General features: G+C 36.4%; 1 protein-coding gene across 4 annotated transcripts; it reads left to right on the top strand.

Annotated features, from left to right (window-relative positions):
* The first annotated feature begins 459 nt into the window (after positions 1 to 459).
* On the top strand, positions 460 to 19,038 carry LOC147076643 (uncharacterized). Of its 4 annotated transcripts, none has more exons than XM_085940382.1 (4): positions 460 to 528; positions 10,146 to 10,238; positions 12,993 to 13,103; positions 16,532 to 19,038. In XM_085940382.1, exons 2-4 carry the CDS (start codon positions 10,188 to 10,190, stop codon positions 17,660 to 17,662), a joined length of 1,293 nt encoding a protein of 430 aa, XP_085796508.1. In that variant the 5' UTR covers positions 460 to 528; positions 10,146 to 10,187; the 3' UTR covers positions 17,663 to 19,038. The 4 variants fall into 4 exon arrangements, with proteins under 4 accessions (XP_085796508.1, XP_085796510.1, XP_085796507.1 ...); XM_085940381.1 differs by lacking the exon at positions 460 to 528 and adding an exon at positions 4,306 to 4,527; XM_085940384.1 differs by lacking the exon at positions 12,993 to 13,103.
* Positions 19,039 to 19,454: the final 416 nt, after the last annotated feature.

Consider the following 19,454-nt stretch of genomic DNA (forward strand, 5'->3'; position numbering starts at 1 on the left):
TGATACTCGACAACTCCATAATTCGATGCGTTAAAAAATTGCTAAAAATTCTTTAACTTTAAAAATTTCTATCAAGTACTTACAATTTTTTTTTGGTCGTTTAAGCTAGTCAAGTTTATATGATTCAACAGAAAATTTAACAACGTTGTAAGTATACACATAGTTCTTTTTATCTTGTACTTAATTATCTTTATTTAGATTAATGCCTTTATTGTCACTCAGTATAAATTTAACTAAAAAATAACAAAATTTCAAAATGTGAGTTATCACTTATGATTCTATGCGACTCGATTTCTGTTTTGCTCTCACTCACAAAATGGCGCGTTGCTTTACTTTGCCGCTTCGGTTTGCTCTGGACATAATAATTATAAGCTTGAAAAAATAATTATTAAGTACATATTATTTTAATCAATCGACTACGGTTCTGAATAAAAATGCAAACGGCATAGTAAATTTTCCAGTTGTGTTTGCAGATGATTAAGGTTCCCATCGTCACCCTCTCTGATGATTAACTCTCTTCAAAAAATCGTATGTATTCTTTAAGACTACTTTCCTCCAGATATCTTAAATCAAAGAAGTTCCTTTAATCTGACTTTAACAACAAATATTTCAAAGTGAGCACTCTCGAAATTTATTTTTTACGAACTAATATTAAAACGAAAATATTAAAGTTTGTTCATTTTTTGTTTTACCTACGCCTACTAGAATAAATATATAAATAAATAAATTGACCATCATTTGTGAAATAGGCCGAAACTGGCTTTCGATGGTCTGATAATTTGACGCCAGCTACAAGTTAGACTAAATCATACTAATATGCTTATTTTTCAAATATCAAAATTTACCTGTATGTTCGGCTGGTGAACTCTTTTCCGCAAAGGTCACATTGGCGCCTCAGCCAGCGACGGCTTCATGTACGCCAGTCACCTATTCTTCTCCTTCAGCAGTCCAACATCATTTGTCAGCAATATTCTAAATCGCGCTGTTCATCAATCATTTACTTACGGGCGTGAAGATCTCTTCACACAATTTTGCTGTCCGTATGATTAGCTTCATTGTATTACAACGTTTTTATTAGCTCATATTCTTGTTTGTCCGGTACAAATCTTGCAATCGATTTTTAACTAACTTCCCGACTAGTTAGACATTTGAAACTTTTAAAATATATCAGAACACGATGCCAATGCCATTCTTTTAATACTTTTAGCCATCTTTAAGCAGAATTGAATTCATTTTCAGTGAATTGTGTTTTGTATGGAAAGTTATTTCAGAATAATCCGTAAAAAGTAAAAGACTATTATTGGTTCCTAAGGGGGTGGTCCTAGCATCGAAAGTATTAATATATACGTTCGTTACTATGGAAATCAAAATGACATTTCAGTATTCTATATTTTTGTTTGATCGTTTGTTTTTTATTTACTTCATATCAAGTACAAGTTTGAGCATATTGAGCATAATAATTCAATAGAAAATTTAAAAACGTTGTATATAAAAGTTCTTTTTATCTTGTAATTATTTGTTATATATACACTAGAATCATTTTAATTTTTATAATTTCCTTGTGCTCTTCTCTCCTCGGCACTTTGCATTAGAACGTAACTTCTTTAAACTCAGTTAGAGCTCACTTTGAGCGTAGCAACCTTAATCTTGGGTATCTTCCCCTAGGGCATTCCCAGCCTAAAACTGAACTAGATGCTTAACATGCCAGTGTATAGGCACGTGATACGGTTGATTAAGACCGAGTGTGGTGCGTGGCGGGTTTTGGTTTGGAGGGATTAACTTCAATGTTCATCAATCACCCGAAAAAATCGTATGCGCCTGTGTCAGCAGTGGCGCACCCAGGGGAGGGGCAAGTGGCCCTGGTACCCCCCAAAAATGAAAACTATCAGAATGATTTTAAACATTGAAATTGAAAGCCAATAAACTATACCTTTGGGCTTAGACAAATAAAAACACGGCAAAAAAATAATTTGTAATAATTCTCCAGCACCCTTTTTAGAAAAATTTCTTAGATTTTAATTTCTAACACAAAAATTTCGAAACACTAATGTCAGGTTTTTTTAGAAACACAATCCCTAATGGAACTGTCAAAAAATTCTCGATGTCCACCCGAATTCCGGAGTGGTGTAGGTCATGGCTGGGGAGGGCTGACAGAGCTCTAGCCTGCGGGCCCAGGCTGTGAGGGGCCCGGCGTGTCGGGTTGACCAGAAAAGTGAGATAAACACACATCATAAACTAGCTTTAATAGTATTATCCTTCATGGCCATGGACATTTTCAATTACTTATATAATTGTGCTATATATTTTTTGATTATTATGTGTCGATACTCGACAGCTCCATTATTAATGTAGATGTATTAATAATCGCCAATAATTCGCTGTATAAGTACCCTTAATTTGAACTGAAACACAATTTGAAGAACGTTAATGTAGTGTTTCACACTGCCTTTAATCTTAGCGGTAGGTAGGGGGCCCGCCAAATATTCTAGCCTGAGGGCCTGTTTCAGGATGTGGGGACCATGGTGTAGGTACACCTAGTGCAATAGACAAATGACCGATAAACGAGAAATTAGGCTGTGAAGAAGAAAAAGAGCCTATGGGACTAATTTACATTCTCCTCCTTGCCCCCCCCCCCCCAATATTAAATCCTGGGTGCGCCACTGCCTGTGTGTACCTACCTAGCTTATTCTTATAACGACATTCCCTAACGGGTGTGAACCACCACCGTCAGAGCGATCTTCACTTTATCTTTATACACGAAAGAATTCGGTAGTGTCCGTTTGTGTCATCCGCACTGTCTTTCCTCTTAGACATGCCACATCAGAGTATTAAAGCAACAATTGGATTCCCTAAGCAGCACCAAAAAGCCGCCTCATTTTTCATACAGTATTTTTATCATCCTTTCATGAGTCCAATATCTAAGAAATGTATTGTATGGATACATTACTAATAAAATATCAGACTAATTATTCGCAAATCTGCACGTGTCGTTTCTGATCACCAAGTACGTCAAAAGGTAACGGAAGTAAACTAGATATCGCGAACCCGATAAAACCAGTGAGCTGATTTTGTTGATGTAAAGATATTTTCGTTATTACTAAGTTTCCGCCCCCAAGCGACACTGAATCTGCCTACCCCCACGGGTCGTCACTGTCCCTAGATAGTTGCACCAATTATTTATGAGTGCCATTTTTGGTGACCACAGGCCTTGCGTGTCGCAGAATGGCGAGATAAGCCAATACGCTGAAAAGACTGTTTGACAGCCAAATCATCGAGGTCACGATCCCCGTGAAGCCCTAATGAAGAAGAAGAAGTAATATCCGATGTACCAAAATAATTTGTACCTATTTTTTTAGTTAGTAGTTAGCTCAGTTAGCTGTCTTGATATTAATGTTATAGTATGACGTATGCATAATAATATAATTCATTATCCATTTGACAATGTAAATAGTCAAATAATTATACTTTTAATGTGTTGAAAGTAATTGCACTGAATAAATATGGTAAAACAATACTTCATCAAAATGAATATTATGAATTTTATTATTAAACATATTGCAATGTTGACTCACTCGAGAAAATTTGAATGAAAATAAGTCTTCAAAAAAAACGTGGGCCCGATCGATTGGCTATCAGAACGGTGTCAGTATTGGACTCTTGGACTCTTGGACTTGGATCAAAAATCAATAAAAATAATTACCTACATAACTTTAAGCCCTTTTTCTGAAAAATAAATTGTAGGTACTTCAGGAACCAACACAAAATCAAAAAGAACCTTGGGTGTGGAGAAATCTGGGATAAAATTAAACACGTGTTAAGGCTATACCTCAGTTGAGGCATGGTCTAAAAAGATCGTGGCTAGGCGATGCGCGGATTGCGGGTCACGGGTGCAAATGACGCATGCCGAACGAAATATAATTTGTCATATAAATCCAACATGCGTCCATTTAATGTTCGCAAAAAATTAAATAATTAAATGGACGCATGTTGGATTTATATGACAAATTATATTTCGTTCGGCATGCGTCATTTGCACCCGCGACCCGCAATCCGCGCATCGCCTAGCTATGATCTTTTTAGACCATGCCTCAACTGAGGTATTGCCTTAAAGGAATTGATACAAGATGCTCCAGATCAATAAAATTAAACTGCGAACCACTAGTTGGATAGGTAATTCAAATAACATCACTAGTTAAAATAAATTATCATTTTTTTTTTAAATTATAAATGTGCATGTTTGAATAGTTATTGCAGTATTATTTCAAAACATCTTTATAAATATGGCGACAACTGTTTTGTATTTTCAGTTGTGCTTCAAACGCATTAGAAAAAATACATTTTTTTAATATCTGGCAGAAGACAAAGAAAAAACAATTGCATAGATTTGGATTTTTTGTGAAATTTCGCGGGACATACCGCTATAATCAATTCAATAAACAAAATTATAATAACATACGATATTATAATTTATTTTAATTTGTGGTTTTTTGAAGTTCTCCCTGGAAGAAAGTGAATCAAAAATATAAGGCAAGTCAAAAGAAATATTGGACTGTCTTTAATTTCTTTAAGACTAGTGAATATTTAGATTTAATATGAAGAAATCAATATAGATCTTAGTTAGACTATAGATACCTCTAGACGCCACCCGTTGCATTGCTAAATGAAGCTGCGTGCCGTGCGTTTGGTTTGGTGGGCGAGCGAACGCATTCGTACACAAATGTTTGAGACCATAGACCATTTCGCTAGTGCTCAGAATCAAAATATAATTGTCTATTTTTTTACGTTATATAGTATTTTTAAGCGTTCAAAATGCAACCATTAAGTAAAGATATCCATAATTTAAGTTATTTTAAATAAACACTGGGTCACTGACATTAAAATATATAATAATATTCAAATAAATTATCACGAACATGTATCAACTACCTATGAAACGTAATACCATCTTCTTGCTTATCAGTACGGCTACCACATTTTAATACAACACACAGAACCATCTTTTCTACTTAATTAACTAAAAATATTTACCACTGACTTTATGTTTAACACAAAAAATAGCAATTTTAGTAACACGCGCTCGCAGGTTATTGACGCATAGTTAAGCAACAAACTAAGATTTGGCGGCGACACCACAGCAAATCATCTAACATATCTGTAAACCTTTTATTTTAAGCGTCAATTACATTGAGCTTCTTTACGAGCTGTTTGTTGGCGAATTTATAATCTGCCTGTAAAGTCGCCCAGTGTAATCATCGAATTGTTAGCTTGTTCGATGATTACACTGGGCGACTTTACAGGAGGATTATAAATGTAAAGAAGCTCAATGTAATTGACGCATTACTCTAGCGCGTGTCGCAGAGATTATAAGGGTGCCGAATACTTTCTCACTCGCACTTATGCATCGTTTTTGTTCAGGCCTATCTTAGTTAGACTGATATAGATCCTCCAATATAAGAGTTGTCCATTGAGTGAAGGCGCCACGTGCTAACATTTGACATATTATTGTACCAATAATCATCATCACGTCATTACATACTGAGTGAAAAATCTTAAGGCTTTACTTCAGCTGGGGCACGGTCTAAAACGATCGTGACCAGTGACGTCCCCAGACAAAATGCCGCCCCTAGGCAACGCCAAAATACCACCCCATTTTTATACTTATAGTCTATGCTTACAACATTTTTTTATCATCCTTTCATGACTCCAATATCTAAGAAAGGTATTGTATGGATACGTTACCATCAAAATATATAGGTACCTACCACTAAAACATAAAATAAAATAATTTATAAGTAAATAATATTTTTCCACCCAAAAGTGGGGATTTTTTGACGCTGGTGATATACTTAGTGGCTTTTTAAATTACGTAATTTTTGCGATACATTAATTTACTCCATCTTGAGGAATTAAGGGAGATCCGTGTCGCTTTTCTTCTTCACAAAACTTGGCAACATTAATTATAATGATATTTTTAGTCTGAGATCGCAAAGGTTTATGTATAACTAAATCGATATAATGACGGATCTAATAAAATCTAAATAAACAGACTAAACTAGACATCGCGAACCTTGTCATATAAATCCAACATGCATCAATTTAATGTTCTGTTTATTGTTCTATTAGTAACAATTATAATATATTCATTGACATGTTTTCTTTTTCAAGTAAATGGGTTTTACTTAAACGTAAACGGTAAACGTTTTTAGTCATCTTTACACGATTTAAGAATTAACACCCCCGTCGCCATCACGAAACAAATTGACGTATTCACACCTCAACGTTCGTTCTCCGAATGCCAGCGAGTCCAAAATTTCGTCGCGCCTACAGTTGAAAATTATTTGCCGTTTCACTGATGTATCGCTTTAAACATTTTGTGTTAATTAATACATTTTGTGGTAATTAATACATTTTGTGGTAATTAATACATTTTGTGGTAATTAATACATTTTGTGGTAATTAATACATTTTGTGGTAATTAATACATTTTGTTTCCAACTAGTGAGCTGATTTTTTTTAATGGAAAGATAATATACATATATATAGGTAGCTATTTCTATATATATATATATATATACCAAATGATTCTTCTCGATTTGCCGCCCTTCTAGTAACTGCCGCCCCCAAGCGACGCTCAATCTGCCTACCCCCACGGGACGTCACTGATCGTACTGCGCGACGCGAAGAATGTGCAAACGACGCGTGCAGAACAAAACATAATTTGTCATAAAAATTCAACATGCGTCCATTTAGTGTTATGTTTATTGTTCTATTTGTAATAATAATAATATAGTCATTGAAATGTTTTCTTTTTCAAGTAAATGGGTAACGTTTTTTAGTTATCTTATACGATTTAAGAATTAATTCCCCCGACGCCATCTCAAAACAAATTGACGTGATCACACATATCACCTTCACACCGAAATTTCGTCGCACCTTTAGTTGAAAATTATTTGCCGTTTCACTTATGTACGCTCTTAAACAGAAAGACGAAGTATATATAAATATAATATATAAATAATAATTAATTATTGCCTATCATCAATAATAATACTTATTCCAATTATTGCAGTGACGTCCCGTGGGCGTAGGTAGATTGAGCGTCGCTTGGGGGCGGCAGTTACTCGAAGGACGGCAAATTGAAGAAAATCATTAGGAATAGGTATATATAAATAGCTACCTAAACTTAAAATAACGTTTTTCTTTCCATTAAAAAAAATAGCTCACTGATTTTGTCGGGTTCGCGATATCTAGTTTACTTCCGTTGCCCTTCGACGTCTTTGGTGACCAGAAACGACACGTGCAGATTTGCGAATAATTAGTGTGATATTTTGTTAGTAATGTATCTTTAATCTTTACAACACATTTCTTAGATATTGGACTCATGCAAGAATGAAAAAAAATGAGGCGGCATTTTGGCGTAGCCTAGGGGCGGCATTTTATCTAGAGACGTCACTGGGAATAGGTACCTAAACTTAGTAGGTAATAACGGAAATTTCCATTAAAAAATCAGCTCACTGTTTGGAAACAAAATGTATTAATAATTAATTAACATAAAAGGTTTAACAGGACTGTATTTTTTGTCGGATTCGCGATGTCTAGTTTACTTCCGTTGTCATTGAACCTCACATCCTTTAACCAGCAATGACACGTGCAGATTTTCGAATTATATTTGAATTATAGGTAGGTACATACATACCCACTTACCTAATTAATTTATTTAAATATTTTTGCCAGTGAGTTCTGAAAATAATTGTCAGGTGTATTTTTATATGTATCTGAACCGTAGACTCGCAATATTGTCTATTGAAGTAGAGATGGCATTTAAATTAGATTTTGTGGTATATATTTTGTGAGTAATCCACACAACAAATTTCTTAGATATTGGAGTCATGAAAGGATGTTAAAAGAATACTGTATAACAATGGGGTGGCATTTTGGCGCTGCTTAGGGGCGGCATTTTGTCTAGGGACTTCGCTGTATAATTGACATTGATATAAGTAATAATATGTCATACCCTATCAGTTTTTAATTTGCTTGTCTTTTCGAGTCTGGTCATCCAACCCTCAAATACGTGGCTAATAAAATAATCCCTTAGCAGGCCCTTCCTAACAACCATTTTTTTTATGTAAAACCTGAGTGTATAAAAATTTCACTTTAAGTTTTACTGTTCCTTATTGACATGTCAATGAAATGCATTACATTCATTCAGATGTGATTTTTTATGAAGCATGTGACGTGTTTGCATCCTCACAAAGTAGGTACCACAGTGGAAAAAATCAATCAACGCAAACCTAGAAAAATCTTGGTATGTTTACCATGGTGCCTATGTACTATCGCATAGGCCAGGGGTTGCGAACCTTTTTGCGGACGCGTGCCAAAATTTCGCAAATAATACCTTTCGACTGTCTGACGTGCTGAGCAGTTTTTCGTGGGGAAATATAGGATATTAGAAAAAAAATATAGTTTTTAAGAATTCTATTAAAATGTTTAAAAATTACAATTGAATGCTTGAGATTTTATCTTTCACCATGTTTCTAGCCGAAAGCAAATCTTTTATTCTTTGAATATTTTTTTCAAATGATTAAATTTTCATCTGAAGAGATTGTGGGTGTAGGTATTTTAACAACGCTTCTTTCATATCATATTCAAATTTAATTTATTTTTACAAGACGTAGTGAACATTAGAAATTATTAATTTAAGACGTTCACAACATGACATTTAGAAACAAATAAATATTATTAAAACAATATTACGTTTTAAAAAAAAGAGATAGATCAGTATTAAGTAATTAAACAGTAGAAAAGTGTAAATACAAAAAATATTAATTAGATAAGCACAAGAAAGTTTCATTTTTAGCAATTATTTTTGAGGCAAAAAAAAAATAAGCAGAAGATAATATATTTAAATGACAGCCAATACATTTCATTAACTTTATTGATTGAATATTTTTATTAATAAAACTGAAAAACACGCATTGCTATGTCGTCAACATGTTTCAATATTATATACATGTACATCTTTACTATATCTATGTGTATTTACATATTTTTATAAATATTATTTAATGAATTTAAAGGTTTTTTTTCTTCAAAATAAAACGTTCGCGTGCCATAGGTTCGCTATCACTGGCATAGGCAATATTTTATTAAGGAATGATGCCCCCAAAGCTATCAGTTTCTCTGATATCCACGTATTGAAAATGCGACTGGGTAAATTTTATTTCGACAGTAAACATAACTGAAAAAATCATGACGTCGTATCTAGCTGACTTTGACTTTAATTGACTTGACTTTAATTTTAATTTAAACATTTAATTGACTTTCATCATCATCATCATCAGGGGCGCGACAACCCGGTGTGGGTCCTGGCCTCCTCCAACAGCTCTCTCCACCTGTCCCTATCCAGTGTGGCCGCTTTCCAATTCGGTACCCCCAGAATACGGCAGTCACTGGCAGCTCCATACAACCAGCGAATCTTTGGCCTGCCTCTTCTTCTATGCCCTATTGGATTGCTGGACATCACTCTCTTTGCCGGTTCATTTTCATTCATACGGTGCACATGACCTAGCCATCGCAGTCTCCCAGTCTTAATTGATTGAACTGCGCTGCAATCTTCGTACAGCCCGTAGAGCTCAGCATTATATTATCTTCTCTTCCAATTGGTGCCGTCCCTGATCAGTTCATTTATACGGCGGAGAATTTTTCTTTCAAAGATGTTCAGGGCTCGTTCTTTTCGCAGAGTTAATGTCTAGGTTTCCGATGCGTAGGTGAGCACTGGCTTTTAGTTCGGCGAGATAGTATGCGGGACTTAAAATGTCTTAACAGGCCAAAGTAGCATTTATTCGCAGACATGATTCTCTTGTTGATTTCTTCTTTAATATCATTATGTCGAGTTACAAGAGATCCAAGGTAAGTACGAGGGTGGGTCAATAATTCCTTAGAAAAAAGCATTAAAACAGTTTTTATTTTTGTATTTTTTTTTTTATTTCTCAACATAATCTCCTTGGAGCTCAATACACTTGGTTAGACGTTTCTCAATTTTTTTTAAACCGTCAGAAAAATAAGTTTTCGGAAGGTCCTCAAAATAAGCTATATGAAACTTTAATTGACTTTAATAGAATATATTATGTTTGTTTTTTTTCCAGAATTTCCTGTACATAATTAACTAAAAACTAACGAAGACTAAAATGATGAAGTGGTGCATGATAGCATTCATTATATGCCAAATATTTATAACAGTAAGTACAACTTCATACTGAAATGCTACAAACTACCATCCCTCAAAACTTCCCCTTCCATGTTAACACCGTTGATCACGTGACTATCACCGCCGCGTGACGTAATATCATGGCCCCCACATGTCCCTGATAACTATCTTAGAAATCGGGAGCATCAGTTGTTTGTTCTCCCGAGGAGCAGAACTAACCTGCCATTGGTGATGCCGATTGGGAGGGCAATAACTCTGTTTAACCAAATCGCTTCGGATGTTGATATATTCCATCTACGTGAGGATGAGTATAGGTGGACGTTATTTTATAAATTATTAAAATAGGATCTGCATAACTCATCCGGTGTAGTACCCATATAATTTTTTTGTATTTACACATTTATACTGTAGAATAACTTAATACTGATCTATCTCTTTTGTTATGTACCTAATATTGTTTTAATAATATTTCGTTGTTTCTAAATGTTATGTTGTGAACGTCTTAAACTTATAATTTGTAATGTCCACAATATGTAAAATAAATGAATTGAATTGAATTGAATCCTAAAGCGGGCCCCCAGGCTAGGATCTATTTCGGCCCCCCTCCCTATCGCTAAAGTTAAGGGCAGTGTGATTTTTTTCAGCAGTGTTCCCCAAATGGTATCCACGGAACCCTAGGGTTAAGGGTATACCGTGTATTTTTACCGATTTTTAAATAAATACAGTTGACTTATTGAGTTTTCGCACTCAGCATATTTATGAAGCACTGATAGCGACCTCATTTTGTGGTAGGTACCCAAGTAACATGGAACCCTTCGCCATATTATATTCGCCAGAAAACACACAAAATAATTATAATATAACAAAATTCTACGCGTGAATTATCATTTAATTACATCAATCAAAATATCACATCAAATTATATCCCACAGTCACATGTTTTTAAATGTTAATAATTATTCAGGAAAATAGCGCCGCAGGCGACTTTTTTATTATTAGAGCAAATTTTTGGTGTTTTTCTCATTTAACTGGTCGACTTGCCACGCCGGGCCCACAGGCTAGAGCCCTGTCAGCCCCCCCTTGTGGGGGCCATGCGTAAGATCAACGATGCCAAATTCCTCTAGACACCTATCACATTATATTTGTCTTGATTTATATATTTCGACCATGTCCGATCCTAATAGGATCATATGGGCCTTCACAGAGTGGAGGTTTCTATTAACAGTTTTTTTTTTTTACGAGAAATGGATGTCAGCCACTTGCTTAACCTATTAGGTCCATACCCTGTCAGACACAAATTGAAAAACAATATGTATACTTGCCAGACCCAGGATTCGAACCTGGGACCCACGGCGTGATAGTCCAACGCTTAAAAGGCTATACCTACCTCAGTTGAGACACGGTCTAAAAAGATCGTGGCTAGGCGATGCACGGATTGCGGGTCGCGGGTGCAAATGACACATGCCGAACGAAATATAATTTGTCATATAAATCCAACATGCGTCCAGTTAATGTTCTGTTTATTGTTCTATTAGTATTAATAATAATATATTCATTGACATGTTTTCTTTTTAAAGTAAATGGGTAACGTTTTTAGTCATCTTTACACGATTTAAGAATTAATACCCCTGTCGCCATCACGAAGCAAAATTATGTATTGACACCTCAACGTTCGCTCTCAAACTGCCAGCGAGTCCAAAATTTCGGCGCGCCTATAGTTGAAAATTATTTGCCGTTTCACTGAAGTTATCGCCTTAAGCCGCGCGGCCACCGTGCGTGGATGGTTACATGTAAATTGCACCGTGGCACAGTTCGCTGGGAGCTTTCTTTTCAGAAAGAGATGACCGTATAATCTCTTCCTGCTCTCTAACCTCTAATTTTATTAGATTCAATATGGACAGATTAATAAATATAATTCCGATAGGCTTTATCCCAATACACTTCATTTTGATGCAGGGTTTTGAATGTGTGAGTATCGGGTTACATGTAAATTGTTCGTAAAACATTTTACCGTGGCACAGTTTAACGTGAGCTTTCGATCGGAAAGAGATGACCATATTATACTACATAGTCTCCAATTTGATTAGATTCAATATGAACATTAATTCAATTTTCATAGCTGATTTTGGCAAAGGTTGGTTAGGTTGCGGCTAACACGTCGGCTTATAGTGCCGTGGGTCCCAGGTCCCAGATCAGAATCCTGGGTCTTACAAATACGCATATTATTAATTTTCAATGTGTGCTTGAAGTCAGAGAATCAACATAATAGGTTGAACAAGTGGCTAACATCTATCTCTTGTATAAACAAAAATCTGTTTATACAACCCTCACCTTGTGGATGTCCATATAATGATCTTTTTATGATCGGACATGGTTATTTATTATGTGTTCGGATTAGATCAACTGAGTTGTCAGATTAAGTAATTTTATTGCCCAAAAATCTGTAAAAGTACGGGTCCAATATCGCGTTTAATCTCCCGGTGTAAGTTGATGAAAAATATTTAAAGAATTTTATTTATATATTCTTATTATTAATATTTATTTCTGTAAAAAAATGGGAAAAACAATATTCAATATCTAAAAATATATTTGAGAAGAATTTTTCCATCTCGCCGTTTCGTCAAAATGTAATAAAATAATAAAGAATCCGGCAGGCAAACGGCGGCGGCAAAGTGGCTTGTGTCAAAATGGCTGCAGCAAAACGGTTTGCGCCAAAATGTCCGGATCAATTTCATCATAATTGTCAATTCATTCAAAGAACTATATCTGGATCTTTTTCCTGAAGATTGCATGCCAATATCAGACTCAAGAAGAATCATTAATCCAGGGACCCATGGTTGATGAGGAGTGCCCATTTCGAAACGCCTGGGTTCACAATCCGCATAACAATAAACAGGTATACCTGCACATTGAAGATATTTTATTATTTATTGATTAATGATCTTATTGGCTTAGTATATTATATTTCAAATAAATTAATGAATGCCAATATGGCACCGGCCGTTTTGTGACGAACGGTAGCTGTTTCAGCGTAAGCCACTTCGGCGCAGGCCATTTGGTCGCGCGCCATTTCTCCGCTATTAGTAATAGAGAATGGTCGAGAAGAATACGTTACGTCATTTATTTGCAGTAGGTCAATAACTTACTTCACCCTGTTCCGCTCCAGTATTGAAACGTAGAGCTAGCACATGCTCACGCAACTTCCCTCGGTCCCATGGCTACATCTCTCGCTTCAAACCTGTAGCGCATAGATCACTTTTGTAGCACCGCTACAGAGTAAGGGAGCATTGACCACAGCAATACACGTCCAAGCCACGTAAACGCCTCTTCGTGACTACTTCAACAACCAGACGTGTCCGCTCACGAACTCGAATGTTTATGACGCGGTCGCACCAGTGTAGAGTATCCTCCAGATAACCTTGACATTGTACACAGTGACAAGGATTTGTGTGTATACGCAACCGTATAATTGTATTAGTAAAAGCCAGGCACTTGATTGGTTTACCCACTTTTTAATTCAAAAAAATCTATTCCAAATGGCAATGTTAGGTGGCGGCCACTCTACCAAGATATGCTCAAAGCTCAAAAGTTGATATTTTTAATATTTTTAAACCCAACTTCAGACCTTTTTTTTCAAAAGCTATTGTTTTTAGGGAATGGGACAACTGGGCGCCAGGACAATTTGGCGCCGCACTATCAAAAGAAATAAAATATAGACATTCGTTACGATTTTATACAGAAAGTAGACGAGGATTGTAATTTATCTACTACTTAGTAGTTTTAATTCATTTTGCTATTAACATAATATTTTTTATTGCGGATTGAGAATTATCATGCCTGAGGCTTTATACAAAAATAAAAGAACTCATGGAACTTAAACACATGCACAATTAAATCATTATTTACGTGTGCATATTTAAATTCTCACCAATTAATATTATTATAATAAAAACATTAAATTCAGGAACGTCTATTTATTTTCGAATTTCATTCGAATGCGTGGCGCCCAGTTGTCTCGGCGCCGAATCGTCCTAGACCCTGTTTTTAGTACCTATTAACTGTGCAATAATTGACCTCCCCCCGGTGGCCGCGCAGCTTAAGCGTTGGACTATAACACATATTGTTTTTCAATTTGTGTATGAGTCAGGGTATGGACCTAATAGGTTGAACAAGTGGCTGACATCCATTTCTAGCAAAAACAAAATCTGTTAATAAAAACCTCTACTCTTTAGAGGCCCATAATATGATCATATTAGGATTGGACATGGTCGGAATTGATATGATTCTCGTAATTGGCTTAATTTTCTTTGACAAACTGCGTCATAATATTTCTGTATAGTAACACTCCATCTGTTTAATTAAGTCAATCTGAGTTTTTAGCAATGACAATCATCTTTAACCTAGAATAAATTTACTAATTAACCTGATGATAGTTTAAAAACACAGTAGTTGAATATAAATTAATATACAAAAACAAGCCTTTGGGTGACTTGGCCGATTATGATAATTTGTTCAACTGACTTGAATTGTAAACAAACTTCATTTTCTGTTTGCAAACAATAATAAATTATTATGTGCAAATGTTTATTCTATTGCACAAGTTATAGTAGTCATTATTTTTACAGCTGTTTCCAATATACGTAGTTACTTACCTACCTGTAAAATTTGATCATGGCCTCGATGACAAATAATTAAAAATATGTTTACGTCATTATGTATTTCTGTGTAATTTAAAAAATATATAATTACTAAACATTGTGGTTGCTAAGCTGGAAGGGAGTTGAGGGGTCCGTAGCATGTCAGGGTGGCAATATTTACTTGAGGTTGTAAGGATACTACCCTTGGCTTTATCCAACTAACTTTCTCACAGGTATGCTTACATACTGCAGTCTGCAATTTAGAAGAGATCCTTATTTAGCTACGTATTTTTGTCGACTTATTCATTCATCATCAGCCGGGGTCAATCCACTGCTGGATGAAAGCCTCCCCAAGCTTCTTCCAACTCTCTCGATCCTGTGTCGTTCGCTGCCACGTATTTCCGCCGAACTTTACCAGTTCGCCAATGCAGCGGCTTGTAGGGCGACCCTGTGGCCGTTTTGTGCCCCTTGGGTACCACTGGATGACGGCATTTGTCCAGCGGCCGTCCTTTCGGCGAGCAATGTGCCCAGCCCATCTCCATTTCAGCTTTTTGGCAACGTCTATTACATCGCGTACTCCTGTCTGATTCCTAACCCATTCGTTTCTCTTACGGTCCTTTCGCGTGATGCCCAACATACACCTCGCCATGCCTCGCTGTGCGACTCTTAGCCTTTGGACATCTCTCGTGTTGAGGGTCCACGTCCAAGCCATACGTGAGCACGGGTAGAACACATTGGTCGAACACCCTACGCTTAAGACACAATGGTAGGTCACTCTTGAAGATACTATTCAGACGTCCAAAAGCACTCCATCCCAGCTTTGTTCTTCGAGCAATTTCATCGTGCATGCTTCCGTCTATGGACACCTGCTGTCCAAGATAGACGTAGCTGCTGACTTGCTCGAGTTGGGTGCCAGAAATACAGATAATCGCAGGGTCCGAAAAACAGTTCCTCATCACTTTTGTCTTTGAGACGTTTATCTTTAGGCCGACCGTTTGACTGACATCATCGACTTATATGAAGTATAAAAGAGAACTCTGCCATTCTGGCCAGTGATGACCTGTGTGTCCCTGATAATTATCTTAGAAATAGAGTGCATCAGTTGTTTATTCTCCCAAGGCGCAGAACCAACCTGCCACTGGTAATGCAAATTGGGAGGGCGATAACTATGTTCAACTAAATTGCTTTAGATGTTGATATATTCCACTTGCGTGAGGGTTAGTTTAGGTGAATACTATTTTATAAATTCTTAAAATAGGGTCTCCTTAGCAAACTCAGTGTAGGGACTTCTTTGAACTTCTATAAATGTATAATTGGATTTTCACTGCTTTTGTATGTTTATATTATGTTTTCTTTTTATATTTTCATTTTTATCGCTTATATTATCTACTTTTTTCTTTCTTGTAATGTTGTGAACGTCTTAAACTTATAATTTGTAATGTCCACAATATGTTCAAAAATAAATTGAATTGAATTATACAATAAATATATTGTGTCCTCACTGAAAATCGAACCCGGAGCTCCCGGATAAAAGGTCAGCGTTTTACGCACTGCAACCTATTAGGTCCATACTCTGAATCCAAACACACGTTCAAAAACAACATGTGTATTTTTTGCAAGGCTCAGGGTCCGACGATATCCTCATAAAAAATATATTCTAACTACAATGTTCAATATTTTTTTGCAGTACGGAAACCCAATGGGACCACCCGTCGGATCCGTTGCCGGCAACATCAGAACATGGTGCGATGCGACAGGATGCCATACAGAGTTCTTGAACAAGCCGATAAAAGGACCCGCCTACAGCTGGTCGAACCCCGGAGGCTCCAACAGTTGGTCGAACAACGGTAACAAAGGCTCCAACAGTTGGTCGTCGTCGTCGTCTAACGGCGGAAATGCCGGTGCTTCGTCATCATCCGGTGGCTGTAAGAAACCTGGTTCTACAAGCAGTTCTACGTCCACTGGAGACAGTAAAAGCAATTCTTGGAGTAGTTCTACAAACAATAAAGGAGAAACTAGTTTTTCCAGTAGTGTAAGTGACGGTAAAGGAGAACCAAAGACCTTTACTTATACAACTGGTAATGGTAAAGCTAGCAGCTTTGCCGAAAGTAATGATAATGGTAAAGATTCAACTAGTTTCTCTGCTAGTTCCAGTAATGGTGATGATGATCCTAAAACTGATGCTCAGACGACAGGAAACGGAAAGGCTAGCGCCACTGCTGTGAACAATGATGGAAAAATCAGTCACACCATCAGCAATAAAGGGAATAACCCATCGACAACTGGTAAGAAACCACCAAATAAACCAACTCCGTGTACACCAAGGAATTTTCCAAGTGATGGAAACAGTGTTTCGTGGAGCAGCAGCACAGATAGTGACGGCAGTACAAGTTATTCTAGTTCAAACGATGACGGTTCAGGGAATCCCCAGACGTATACATATACTACTGGAAATGGTAAAGCAGAAAGTTCAGCGGTAAGCAATAATAATGGTAAAAAATCAACGAGCGCTTCGAAGAGTTCAAGTAACGGAAACGACAAACCAAAAACTGACGCAGTTACAAGCGGTTGTGGGAAAGCTGTCGCAGTTGCCGTTAATAAGAAAGGAGAAGTCAGCAGTACAAGTAGTGAACACGGAAATCGCAGTAAGAGAGATAATAGTCGCGAGGATTATCAGAGAGGATCCAGTGAAGATATGTCAATCGAATCTAAGATGGACGCTTGGGAGAGAGAGTATACGGCAGATCCTGATAAGATATGTCACTGCCACCGTAGGAACAACGATAAAACCGTTAATCCTAAGCCGATTAGGAAGTAGAATGAAGTAGAATGATCCACTGTATTGATTCTAATAATATAACGATGTCTTTATGAAGAAAGTGGCTTCTCCCATAAGGCACAATTAAGAAAATAAAATATTCTTCAAACCACTTTCTGAACTGTTATAGATTTAATCCAAAGAATTACGTTACGTTTTAGTTCAATTTCTGGCTGTCGCCAATTTTTATTAAGCTGTAGTTAAAATAAGGCCAAAAATTATACACTGTCTATCGAGTCATTGTCATTGTCAAATCACTTTATTTGTTTAGCGTCCACATATGACGTCATACAATTTTGGCTATTTTAACGTCCCAGCCCCCCCCCCCCCCCGCCCCCCATTGTCACATTTCATTTCATAACCTTCTTACCCCCTGCCTATATTACGTGACTAAGGCTCAGCTGAAGCATGGTCTACAGATCGTGACTACGCAACACGCGGATTGTGCAAATGACGCGTGCCGAACAAAACATAATTTGACATAAAAATTCAACATGCCTCCATTTAATGTTACGTTTATTGTTATATTAGTAATAATAATAATATATTTATTGACATGTTTTCTTTTTCGAGTATGTGCGTAACGTTTTTTAGTCATCTTTAGACTATATAAGAATATATTCCTCCGACACCATCACAAAACAAATTGACGTGGTCACACCTCGACTACCGCTCTCCGATTGGGGACGAGTGCGAAATTTCGTCCCACCTCTTGTTGAACATTATTTACGGTTTCACTTATGAATGCTCGTAAATTTTTTTTTTTACATTTATCCTTAAATCCCCGATATCCAATATTGTGATTTTTTGTTTAATTTATGTTGTCACATTTTCTCTCACCTCCCTACCCTCCTTGAGTGTGACATCATGTGGGGACGGCCTGTTACGTAAATACCGTTTCTGCCAAAAATGTTAAAAGTGAAGCAAAAAATAGCCACTGGGAATACTGCACTAATGTCCGACCATGTGTGATCATAATAAGAGCATATGGGCCTTCACAGAGTGGAGGTTTGTATTAACAGATTTTGTTTTTACGAGAAATGGCTGTCAGCCACTTGCTCAACCTATTAGGTCCATACTCTGACTCATACACAAATTGAAAAACAATATGTGTACTTGCCAGACCCAGGATTTGAACGTGGGACCCACGACGCTATAGGCCGACGCTTATGTTCATACAAACTCATAATTATTATTATGCAGCTTGTTGGTCCTTTCTTCCACACAAAGATGCCGTTACATCTAACCGAAAATTTGATATCGCTTTGGAAGAAGATTCATCATCGATTTCTTCCAAGTATCACCACTCTAGTTTATATCAGTTCATGTTTATATTATATTATTTAAATTGTATAATAAAGTACCTACATTGATAATTACTTATATTATTTGCTTTATTACATACTCTTTATATTTAATAAACAATCGTTTTCATTCAACGAATAATTCATAAGATTTATGGTGACAAAAGTCATCATTTGAATAAGTACGTGTATTAATTAAGGCTCTAAGTACCAAAAACAAAAAAACTGACATTTTTATAGAAAAGTGTTCTACATACTAACGCCAATAACTTCAGATATGGTCTAAGTGCCTCAAGCAAGTCAAAAAAATACAGCAAAATATTTAAACCTGTCGACGTTGTAAGTCCGTTGGCCTGTTTTATTTATAATGGTGTAAATAGCACTACAGTGGTCAACTTCATTCAATATAAAATGGCTGACGATGGTGTATTGACACTTGCGAGTTCCTAATACCTAAAATTATAGAAGCTGCCGTGATTGCTTCACAC

The sequence above is a fragment of the Rhyacophila brunnea genome, unplaced genomic scaffold (assembly GCF_057557595.1).
Source record: "Rhyacophila brunnea isolate RB1 unplaced genomic scaffold, BYU_Rbru_1.0 scaffold_13, whole genome shotgun sequence".
NCBI classification, from domain to species: Eukaryota; Metazoa; Arthropoda; class Insecta; order Trichoptera; family Rhyacophilidae; genus Rhyacophila; species Rhyacophila brunnea.